The following is a 12,232-nucleotide window of genomic DNA, read 5'->3' on the forward strand; positions in this document are numbered from 1 at the left end:
CTCTCTCTCGGTCTTGGTTGGTACATCATTACAGGTATATTTGATACAAGTATCGCCTCTGCTAATGAAATCAAGAAATTGGCTTTAATACCACATTTTCATAGACTACATAGTCCTGAATCTGAATTTACTTTGTTAGCATTTACAGGATTTGGTTTAATTTGTGGAATTCAGTATTAAAAATTCTTTGACAGAAGGATGCTAACTGAAAGAGAAATTATACTTGGAAATGAGGCTTTTTTTTTTATACCACTAAGAACCTGATATCATGATTTAAGATAAGATAAACTATTTATTTTTATTTTTATTTTTTTTTTTTTTTTTGCTGAGGAAGACTGGCCCTGAGCTAACATCCGTGCCCATCTTCCTCCACTTTATATGGGACGCCGCCACAGGATGGCTTGACAAGCAGTGCGTTGGTGCGCGTCCAGGATCTGAACCTATAAACCCTGGGCTGCCCAAGCGGAGCGCGGCACGCACTTAACCGCTTGCACCACCGGGCCGGCCCCCAAGATAAACTATTTTTGTAACTCAGAAAACTCATTGTTTTTATTTATTTTTATAGGACTGGTGTGGAGGTTCTGTTTAATGAATTAGAGATTCCTATGGAAGAATACTCCTTTGGTAGATCAAAGATATTCATCCGAAACCCAAGAACAGTATGTAATCAAAACCTTTACACTCGCAACTTATGCTATAGTCATAGAGGCAAGTTCTTATAGGATGTTCCACTTCATAACGTTATGCGAGATGCTGCTAAGAAGGCCACGTTCTTGTGTTTATCTGCAAATGTCAGAGAGGATGGGCAAGTAAGAGGTAGTGGAAGATCATGTGTATTTTCTATGAAACATCAAAATCTTTGAACGGATAGATTGTACAGCACTTAAGAAATCATCAAGAATCTGTTAATACAACAACAAAACCTCCTTAATTCATAGGAATTGGAGGTAAATTCAGTCTGTGTTTGTCATACCTGAATTATGCAATAATTTTAGGAAAGACAACCCAATTACTTAGAGGTACATGAAGGCACTCAAATTAAAATTTTTAAGTTAAAAAGAACACTTAAAATTCTACTTAGTAGAACTCCAAGGGAGTCTTTTTATAAATGAATGACTAGCATGAAGTATAATTAGCATAGCAATGGGTTGGTAACGTGGAAATTTAGAGTATTTGGAAAGTGTTTAAATTGTTTGAGAGAAACTTTGCCAGCATCGCCTTTCCGTTAATAATTGCATCCTCATAGATAGCATGTAGGTAAACCGAGGCTCAGTTCAGCCCTTCTCTGATTTGTCATCAATTCTAAATCACCATAATCTAAATTGTAGATCTTGCGTGAATTCATCAAAATAGTTTTCTCATGTGCTATTATCCGTATCGTCTATAGTTAAGACAATTATTCATCTTTTTCTCCCTGTGGTTGACTCTAACATCATGACACTTTACCTCCTGAGAATGTCTGTCATGTATGCCATGAGTTTTGAGTGGATTTTTGATAAATCCGTCTATCATTTCTTGTTAGTTATTCAAACTAGAAGACCTGAGGAAACAACGTCTCGAGGACTTGGCCACCCTCATTCAGAAGATTTATCGGGGGTGGAAATGCCGCACACACTTCCTGCTAATGAGAAAGAGCCAAATCGTGATTGCTGCCTGGTACAGAAGATACGCGGTAAATCTACAACATTTTTGATCTGTAATAACGATGCGAATTTGCAGATATTTCTTATGTACTCAACTGTGTATGCAGTTTTTACATATTTAATCCTCCCAACAACTTCAATGAAATGGATGTGCCCTTGTGGTCCATTTGTTAAAGATGAGAAAACTAAGGCACTGAGCTGTTAAGGGACATGCCCATGTCACACAGCTACGAAGTGGCAATGATGGGTTTGAATCCAGGGCAACTTCAAAGCTCCAGTTCAGTGCGTCACACTGCCTTCCGCTGCTTTAGATGCGCACAGTGGGAAATCCACACCATGAATTTGGTCATCAGATTAGAAGAGACGATGTCATTTAACCCTTTGACTATCATAGGGTCAATTTTCCAAAATAATTGGCTATTCTCTGTTTGTTATAGCAGCACTGAAAATGGCTTTAATTCCAGAAAGCTAATGCCACATTTTAGTAGAATTCTGGGTTCGGTTGAAGGGTTGGATTTCCTTTAGTTCTCAGATATCTAGCCCTGTGAACTATGGGAGAATAAGTATGATTACTTAATTGATATGGAATTCTTTTTGGAATTTCCATTCTCACTTGATTATAGATATTTCGCTGGGGTCATAACACAAGTTTGAGGGAAACCTGAAGGTTTGCCTCTAGGCTCTTGAACTTGGGTTGTGTTGTCACAAAATGAATTTTAGTGATAGGAACACTGCTTCCAAGTGCTTTTTCATTCTGTGCTTTTTCACTAGAGAGTGAGTGGGAAAATGAATTAAATTTGCAGTCAAATCTCCTTTAGGCTGTTCTTCCTCTTTTTCAGCCATAGAGAGGTTTTGCTATCAGGCAGTGTATAATCAGGACATAATTTATACCAGCCAATACATTTTAGTGTGTTATTTCCAAGTTTTAGAAATTAATGAGATACGTAAATGATTAAGCTAAAGAAAAATTGCCTGACCTTTAAAAGAATATTTTTAAAATTGCTTCCTCTGGTTAAAAGAGTAGAACTAACAGTACAAGCGTTTAAGTATGAACCTATCCAGCCACATTAATGACAGATTCATTCCTATGTGTTCTGCAAAGGCATGGAGGACTGTTATCATTTCTTATTTTGAGATCATTAAGAAAATTCAAGTTTGGAAGTGCATTGAATTCATCTATCTTGAATTCTACAAATGCTTTGGAAACACCTCCTCTGCCAGGCTCTGGGGATAGCAAAGTGAACAAAACAACCTAATTCTTGACCTCACAGAGTTTATATCTAGTGCAAGACAATATGCATTTAAGCAAATAAATAATCAGAGCAATTACAGATTATAGTAAGTGCTAGGAAGGAAATAGAGAACTGAGATAAAGCATAATAGGGAGACGGAATATACCTTTAGATAGACTGTTAAGAAGGAACTTATGGAAGGGGCCATTTTATCAGAAGGATGAGAAGAAACAGACAAAGAACCAAGAATAGCAAGTGCTATTTGCACCCTCTCTCCCAGTATAGAGCTTTTGTATCTCCAGATGAAAAAAAGTCACTGTATGTATCATTAATTCACGATGGTGAGAGCTATGAGCAATATTAATTTGTAGGATGAAAATAAATAATAGCCCAATTTTTAGAAGAAGTATTGATGTTGCTCTAGTGTTATATCTGTTTCAGAATTTGAACTAAATACCTCAACTAGTTAACTAACATGTTATCCAAGCCAGTGATTAAACTCAGTATTTTCCCTCAACCAAATAACTCAAAGATTTTCTGAATACCCATTTTCAGTTACTGATTCTTTTAAAATCCATATTCTGTGATATTTCATGGCTCCTTGAGATGAATTTTTAAGTGAGGTAGAGTTATTTTCAAGCTATTTAGGAATTTAAAAAGAAAACATTGAGGTACCAAGTGCATATCAGAAGTGACGGTCTGATATTGTAGGTATAGTTTGTTTTGCAGCCATGCAGTACTACTCTGTGGGGAATCTTAGAGACCTTCCAGCTCCTTGTTTGACAGATAAGGGAACTGAGGCCCGGAGATGGTAGTGACTTGTCCACCATCTCAGAGTTCTCTTTATCTTCCTCTCTGGCATCCTCTTTTGTTCTGCTGCTCATGTGTTGATAACATCACCCCCCATTTCCTCTCATTTTCCAAAATGTGGCCTAGAGTCCTGGCAGGCGTGTCTCCCACCTCAGAGGTGGGAGCTGAGCAATCCAGGGCTTCCACGGTCAGTCACAGCATGGCTTCAGTCCTGTGTTTGAAATGCTGTGAAATTTCATTGCAGATGTCCACGTTCAGTGACCATTTGGCACTAAATACAGTAAGAGCTCACTTTCCTAGGGAGTGTTCGAGCAGCCTCCATGCTCTGAGGCATCAGCCCTAGAACTAAGAAGGGCCTCTGGGCACCGAGCTGGCTGAGCCAATGCTTGGCCTGGAGCCTTCTGCTTGGAGCCTCCCTGGGTCTTCTTTACCCTTCTCCCCCGGAAGTAACTGATACTGCTTCTGAAGCTGCCTGCCACACTCTCCTTCTCCCAGGACACTGTTTCTCTTTTATGCTGCAGACTTGTGTCCACTGCGAGTCCTTGAGTGCAGGGCTGGAGTGGGATTGACATTTGTATCCTTACGGTTCTGTTAAAGAGCTTTATGCAGAGTAGGAACTCAATAAATAAAGTTTACTTGATTGATAGAAGTTTACTTAAATTTGTCAGCTGATTTCCCAGCTTGAGGCTGAGCAAAAACAGGAAACCTAAGAGACCGGGGGTGTTAGAGGCTGACCCAGCCAGTAAGTAGTATGGTGAGACGTGGCAGCAGGAAGAGGGAACACAGAGGCAGATGCAGAACTCAGGGTGTGTTCGTTCAGTAGGCATTTATTGAGTATCTGCTTGTGTCCGACCCTGTATTATAAAGCATATACAAAGAACAGGTGTTAATGGTGGGTCGTGAACCATTTAGAAATTATTAATTACATTTAGCATTCTTGAAGCATGCTGTGGATTAACTGTAATCTCTTTAGGTTGTTTGATATTTTGGTTTCTTTACATATTGGTTCTTAGGTGGCATATGGGTGATCAAGAGTTAATTGCACTAAGTGAGCAAATACCCTTTCTCAGTCCTTGTGGTATGTGTATTACACACTCGTAAACAGAACTGCTAATATCTTCCCCTTTCATCCTACAGCAACAAAAGAGGTATCAACAGATAAAGAGTTCTGCCTTGGTAATTCAGTCTTACATCCGGGGTTGGAAGGTGAGTTTAAAAGAAGTGAGCCTTATTTGTTTGGAGTTTTCAGGTTCTTCTCAAAGGATGGTGTCTTTAGGCTCACTCTGCAGGGGAGGGCTCCTCGTCTCCTGCCTACCCTGTAAACAGTCAGATGGAAAGAATAAATATTATGGGCCAAGCTGGGGCCCTTGTGACCATGTCTTGGCTGCTTCCTCCTAACTGGCTTTCTTTTCAAGAGCATTGTTCTCTGAGCAGGAAGTCCTTGAAATAATACCGTACATGATTTCAATATCCTCTTGCCCCGTATTTGCGAGCAAAGCTCGCTGTCCTGAAGGCTGTCTCACTGTTGCCCCTGTACCTGTGAGTCCTGCCAGACCTCAACACCCCCAGCCCAACGCCTTCCATAATTTCTGGGTGGCCTTCTTGCGGGCTGCCTGCCCCACAATGATTGAAAGTTCCTGCGCTCTGGCTATTCTAGTAGGGGATCACAGTGGCTGACTTGGTTCCAGGTCCTTACTGTCAAGGCTTGATTCAGGGGTCAGCAAACTATGGCCCACGGGCCAAATCTAGCCTACCACCTGTTATCATATAGCCTGAGAGCTAAGAATGGTTTTTGTATTTTTAAAGCATTGTTTAAAAAAAAAAAAAGGCAAAAATATTTCATGACATGTAAAAAATCATATGAAATATGAATTTCATATAAATATATAGATATGAGAAATACAAGTTCATATAAATAAAGTTTTATTGGTACACAATCACGCTCATTTATTGTACATCTTGTCTGTGGCTGCTTTAGTGCTACAACGGCAGAGTTGAGTTGTGATAGAGAACATATGACCTGTAAAACCAAAACTACTGACCATCTGACCTTCTACAGAAAAAGTTAACCGAGCGCTACTCTAGGTCAAAGATACTTCAGGGCCTGTTTTGACCACTTTCCTGCTGGGAGACTTTGTGGAGTGGGCTGGATCCAGAGGGGCTACTTCAAGGTAGTTCCCAGGTCTGGAACCCCTTCAGAGAGTAGAGCCCTGGGCCGGGAGTCCAGAGACATCAATTGACCTTTGTCTAGGCCCATGGGCAACCCAAGGGCTTGGTAGCTGTCCCACAGCAAATGCCAAAACACAAATCCGGGCACGTAGAGTAAGTGAAGTTGCTGCCTGCAGGTTCTTCTTTGACCTTATGACTGAGGCCTGGGTCCAGGTCTCCAGTCTAGAGACTTTAGAGGAAGCATTCAAAGTCCACCTCCAAAGTAGGTGTTCTGGCCCCACAGTTTCCAGCAACTACTAGAAAGAAGCCACTGGTTTTAGACCAGTGAGATAATTTTGTTTTAGCAAAATTTTAAACTTCTCTTTTGAATACAAAGTACAGCTACAGTTACATTGCAGACAATAAAAATAAAAACGGTAGAATGGGTTCTGGTGGATCAGTGGAGAGCCTCCGACCACATTCTGAGAACTGTTCCTTCCAGCTGGTGTACACCAGCTTGTGTTCCTGTGGTCACATTTTTTTCCTGTCACATATATGGGCATGAGGGGCTGCTGTCCCAACCTGAGTGGGGGCTACACTGTCATGCTTGATGTCTTCATTTACCACCTTCTCGTAGTCCATCCGTTTTGGGCTAATAAGCAACTTCCCCTTTTCCTTTCTTTACGCTATTGATTTTCCAGTTGAGAATGGGTATTGTAACTGTCTCTTCAAGTATTTTTTCCAAGTCACTATGGATTCCGTTTTTTTGTTAACTTTCTATTTTTCGGGGTGATTCTGTACCTTAGGCCCGAAAAATCCTGCGGGAGCTGAAGCATCAGAAGCGCTGTGAGGAAGCAGCCACCACCATTGCAGCGTATTGGCACGGTACCCAGGTAGGCCAGAGACCCCCAGGAAGGCAGTGGGTCGGAAGTAACGTGTGAAACAACGACAAGGGACCCTCTCATTCGGGGACAGAAAATGTTTCACTGGCTTAAGCTACTGAGCACGCATTTGCCTCTCGCTCTTTCCACCATTTTGGCGTGGGGTGGCGGCACACGCTTTCGCGTTGACTGTTTGGTGGTGATCCATGTCTTTCTTCTTCTTCCTCCGTTGGGAACCAGCAGTAACCTGTCCTGCCTTAAACTTTTCTGTAACTCCTTTTCAAATGCATCACACAGGCACGAAGGGAGCTGAGCCGGCTGAAGGAGGAGGCTAGGAATAAACATGCTATTGCAGTTATATGGGCTTACTGGCTTGGATCGAAGGTACTCAATACGCACATCCCGTCACTCCGTCCTGGAATCTGCAATAATCAGTCCGTATCTCTAGCATCTCAGGGGACGAATGACCACAGTTAACAGTGGCTCACACGGGTGCATGTCCAGCAGCTGGATTTAATACACCTGGAGATGTTAGTGCCAGTAGTGCACGTGGGAAGCTTAAGTGTGGGTAGGGAAAGAAGACTAACTGCGTACTAATGAGGCTTTGGTGAGGTTGCTCTTTTTTTTAAACTCAAGTAACTTGCATGTTTAGTTTCTTCTTCTTTTTTTTTTTTCCCCCCTTTTTTCCCCCACGACGTATACTGACAGTTTTCTGGAGGTATTTTTGTGTGTAGGGGGCGTGTTGGGAATGTTAAGTTTTGGGCTTCAACTGGTCTTCTGCAATGTGTTGACGGTAGAAGCGCCTTTCGTGCATGCCTTAAAAAATATTAATCCATGAACGAAATTGTTTTTTAGGCTCTCTGTGGCAGCTATTGATTATGATAAGCAAAAAATTATATGTGAACAGAATTGTCATCTGTGATTTCACAGAAAGCCATGTTCATGCAAAGCTGGCTCTAATTGCCACTGAAGAATCCCAGGAATGTCAGCATCAGCTGTTTGTTTTCAGAAACAAAGCCCTCCTGAAATACTCTCGCTAATCCCCAGGCAGAGTCGTGGGCTCTGTGAACATTTCGCATATCCCAAGGGACGAGAGTTTTAGATGTTTTTGTTACTTAGAAAAATCAAAGGTCATCCCTGCTAAAAATGTGTATTCCAGTTAGAAACACAAATATCAACATACTTCTATCTTTTTAAGTCCACCTTGTCAGCATTATAAGCCCATCTTGTGAGAAAAATGAGAAAAGTCAACACTTGCCTGCGTAAAGATCTTGTTTGCCAAAAACTAACCAAAGTAGTTCATTTGTGTTTTCCTTTGAAAATCTGCAAAGAACTATTTCCTTTAGTAAATGGTCCTGGCAGAGGCAGAAGGACTCTTAGACAATTATTCTTGGGATTTCTCCACTGAGTGAGCTCACTTCCCAGTCTGAGTACTATCATGTAATGAAAAATCAATGCTCGTCTCTTCCTGTCTTTTAAAATAGCATGCCCCACGTTGACTTTTCCCTAAGATTAACGTTTAAACCTGTAAGTTGTTTCACTTTTTATCTTGCTTCAGTATATGTCACTGTTTGGGGTCTTAGCTAATATTGAATTTTGATACACGCTACTTCTAATTTTCTAACTGCAAAGAATTTTGAGTTTTGTTTTCTTGTTTGAACTTCAGAGAAACAACCTGTATTCCTTCCAATTTTCTAAATGGTTGTTCACAAGAGATGTCTTTTTAGACGTTCAAATGAATGAACTCAGGGATCCCAGTCTCTTTAGCCTGTGGGGTGGCAGCAGTGGGATGCCCACTGAAATCGTGAGGCGCCCCTCACTGTTGGAAGGAGTGAGAGTGTGGAGAAGGAGGGGAGGAGGGAGAGAGAGCAGAGAGGAAAAAGGAAAAGAATGAAAGTAGGGGAGTGGAATAGTGCTGACCTCAGGGACCACACAGATTGCCCTCCTCTGGACCAGAGCCCCACTGCACTAAAAATACGAGGGACTGCTCCCACCTGACTCTGATTCTTTGGGTTTAAATGATTATGCACGGTTCCTCTATCGTTCTGAAATCCTCATTCATAAATGGGCTCTTCTGTGTGGTGGGGTGTCTTTTTCTGGTCATGTGTGCTGTCTGCGTTGGGCTGTCTCTTTTATTTACTATCTAAAACATTCTAGGCTCGAAGGGAATTGAAACGCTTGAAGGAGGAGGCTAGGCGTAAGCATGCGGTTGCTGTCATTTGGGCTTACTGGCTTGGACTGAAGGTACTTCCTCACCCCCTTCTCTCTGCCCAGGGTGAACTCAATGAAGCCTAGCACCTACTAACCCGAGAAAATCATTGATTATGCTTGCCGATGGTCTGCACAGTCCTGACAATGCCGTCTGCCTAATTTTGTTTCTTTTTGAGAACAAACGTGTACACTAATATTTTCTTTTATTGTGGTGCGTTTCTTTAAATAATAGATTTAAAGTAATAACAGTGTAGCATATTTTACCCAAGATAGTTTGTTATCCAAGTTCTATTTTATGTTATCTTTATGAGGATGAAGGGTTTTTTTTTTTTTTCATTCACGAGACAGAGTTAGTGTAGTCGAGCTGACAGCTGACTCACCGTCGGCAGTGACCAGCCTGGGATGACGGGCTTTTGTTTCTCTTTATCCACCTATTCTGTTCCAGCCATGGCTCCTGGAGCAGAGCTTTCTTCAAAGCAACCGTCATTCTAATTATTCAGCAGAGAAAGCAAAGGGTTTTGCATAAACGTACACGTTTTGATGAGTAAGATGAGCATTCAGGTTAAAGAGAACTTTAGATTCAGATACCTGCTAACTTTGGGTAAGATTTATTTTGATGTGGCACTTAACTACTTTAGGTAAGGAGGCACATAAGTGATTATGACTCTGAGCTCTGGAAAACCTTGAGAACCACCTTAGGCAGTATAAGGATTTTGTCTTCCTAATAACTTTCTAATAACTCGTCACTGTGGGGAGCCATCCATATTGTCTTTTTGGGATAATTAGGCCCCTTTTTGACACTATTCTTCTTTATTATTTTTACCTTAATGCTATAACAATTCATCTTTTTCTAAATATTTGAATATTATCCAGGAAACCGTAGCCTCGGAATCTGAACAGCATTAGCAGTGTTCTTAAACTCTGCTTTGAACCATCTGCATTTTTCCCTGAAAGTTTAGCCTGTAAACTTTTGGTAAATTAACCTTTTTGATTATGTTGAATATTCATCAAGTAGTTTTTGAAGTAATTAAGAAGTAGCTAAAATGTGAATTTAAGATGTTCTATTTCAAGAATTCTGAACAAGTTCTGTAACTGCCTTTTTTAAAGTCAAAACTAAGGATTTTATTTCCCATTTTATTCTCATGTTCTAATTTGCATTCTAATTTTCATAAAAGACAGGAACAAACATCGAGTCAGGATTTTCATCTTTATAAAAATGATTTCTACCAGCAACATCATATTTATCTTCAGTTTTCTGGGTTTAATTAACTGCATATGGTTGCAAAAATACTTTTGTATTAAGAGTGTGTGCTAGCAACCTATAAACCAAATTCAGTTTGTGAGTGAATGCTGTTTTAGCTGAAGTTAACTGGGCGTACTCTAGACAAAACTGTGTTTACGTTCCATTTTCCAAAAGAATAGAAGTATTTTAATATGTTACATTATTATTGTTATGAAATATGATTAAACTTCTTTGAAGTGCAAGAATGTAATCATTTTGTACTTTTTTTAAAAGAATTATGTTGATATGAGCAGTAGTTTTGCCCTTTTATTTTTTATTATTTTTGTGTGTGTGTGAGGAAGATCAGCCCTGAGCTAACATGCGTGCCCATCTTCCTCCACTTTATGTGGGACGCGGCCTCAGCACGGCCTGACAAGCGGTGCGCCGTTGCGCGCCTGGGATCTGAACCCGGGCCGCCACCAGCGGAGCGCGTGCACTTAGCCGCTACGCCAGGGGGCCGGCCCCCAGTTTTGCCCTTTTAAATGATTTGATTTTTGTGAAGTTGATTACAAAGTTCAGTGGACCCTCGTAGGACTCCCCGGACCCACGAGGGAAACTCATTCTGTATGTCAGCATGTCACCAGGCTTTTTCTGTATGTAGCTGATTTCAGGAGAAAGGGTCTGTCCTGTGAATATCAAAAAGCATGTTGCAGGGCCTGCCCGGTGGCGCAAGCGGTTAAGAGCGCGCCCTCCGCTGCGGCGGCCTGGGGTTCGCAGATTCGGATCCCGGGCACGCACCGACGCACTGCTTGTCAAGCCATTCTGTGGCGGCATCCCATATAACGTGGAGGAAGATGGGTATGGATGTTAGCCCAGGGCCGGTCTTCCTCAGCAAAAAAAAAGAGGAGGATTGGCAGATGTTAGCACAGGACTGATCTCCTCACAAAAAAACAAAAAAGCATGTTGCAGTGAGCTCAGTTACAATGAGGTTCCACTAAATATGGTAGGGCTTCTAATATGTTTTCATGAACCTCACTTTAACTGCTCTGCTTTCCTACTATTATAATTTCAGGAGCCAATTAATAGGTACCATTTTTCTTCTCCCTGTCCCTTCTAACCTTATAAGTTTGGGATTTGAAATGATTATGAATTTAACAACTCCATGGCTAAAAGAGAAATGATAATCTGTAACATAGAATATGGATAAAAGGAAGAGCTGCCTAGGTGGTGTATGGGAGAATTTTTAAACCTTAATAATCTGCAGGTGTAGAGGATGGATTTGGTGCTCAAATGCCCAGAGGGACCAGGCTGGTCACATGGATGAGGGAATTAGCAGGTGGAAGGTGGGTTGGGAATGTTGGGGGGGCCTCATGCCATTTGGAATATGCATCTCTCTTCTAAAGACAGCAGCAGCTACTCTGGTCTTCTCAGTCTTTGTCTTGTGGGAATGGGGCTCACTGTTGCTAGATCTTAGAAAATTTTAAGAGAAACTTGCAGTCTGAATTCCTATGTGAAGTTCTTAATTTAAAATATGCATATAAAACATTTTTCTACAAACTGAATTTGGTTAGTAGGTTGCTAGCTTATAACTCCTGATGTAAAAATATTTTGAACATTTGCTATTAAACCCAGAAAACTAAAGACAAAAGAGAAAGGTTCATAATGTCGGAATTATTCAAATAGGCTAATATTTTGCTAAATTCTAACTCTCCCATTTATAGCTGGATATAATAAATATTTTTCCCTCAATTTCAAAATTTAACTATTTCATTCATTCAGAAACACCTCGCTCAGTTATTTTATTTGTTAGACATTAGTAGACAATGTAGCAAGGAAGAAATAGGGAAACTAAAACTATAATATGATGTAAGTGCTGTGATAATATTCAAAATTTGGTAGGAGTAGGGAAGAGAGAAAAATTAATGTAATCAAATGGAAGATAATGTAATTGAAATGTAGATAATATAGTTGAAAAGCTGCTTTTTTGTGTGTGTGTGAGGAAGATCAGCCCTGAGCTAACATCCACGCCAATCCTCCTCTTTTTTGCGGAGGAAGACCGGCCCTGAGCTAACATCTATTGCCGAT

At 40.8% G+C, this 12,232-nt stretch overlaps 1 protein-coding gene across 5 annotated transcripts in view; it reads left to right on the plus strand.

Moving 5' to 3' along the window:
• The window catches only part of MYO1B (myosin IB), a 180,700-nt gene that overhangs the window by 153,025 nt on the left and 15,443 nt on the right, over positions 1-12,232 (plus strand). For 3 of the 5 annotated variants that reach the window (XM_058549453.1, XM_058549454.1, XM_058549456.1), the window contains 6 exons: positions 566-659; positions 1,523-1,672; positions 4,823-4,891; positions 6,640-6,726; positions 7,012-7,098; positions 8,872-8,958. In XM_058549453.1, the coding sequence (XP_058405436.1) occupies positions 566-659; positions 1,523-1,672; positions 4,823-4,891; positions 6,640-6,726; positions 7,012-7,098; positions 8,872-8,958 (574 nt within the window). The remainder of the gene's footprint in view (positions 1-565; positions 660-1,522; positions 1,673-4,822; positions 4,892-6,639; positions 6,727-7,011; positions 7,099-8,871; positions 8,959-12,232) is intronic. The other 2 variants (XM_058549457.1, XM_058549458.1) reach the window with 2 other exon arrangements.

This window comes from Diceros bicornis, chromosome 10, assembly GCF_020826845.1.
Source record: "Diceros bicornis minor isolate mBicDic1 chromosome 10, mDicBic1.mat.cur, whole genome shotgun sequence".
NCBI lineage: Eukaryota > Metazoa > Chordata > Mammalia > Perissodactyla > Rhinocerotidae > Diceros > Diceros bicornis.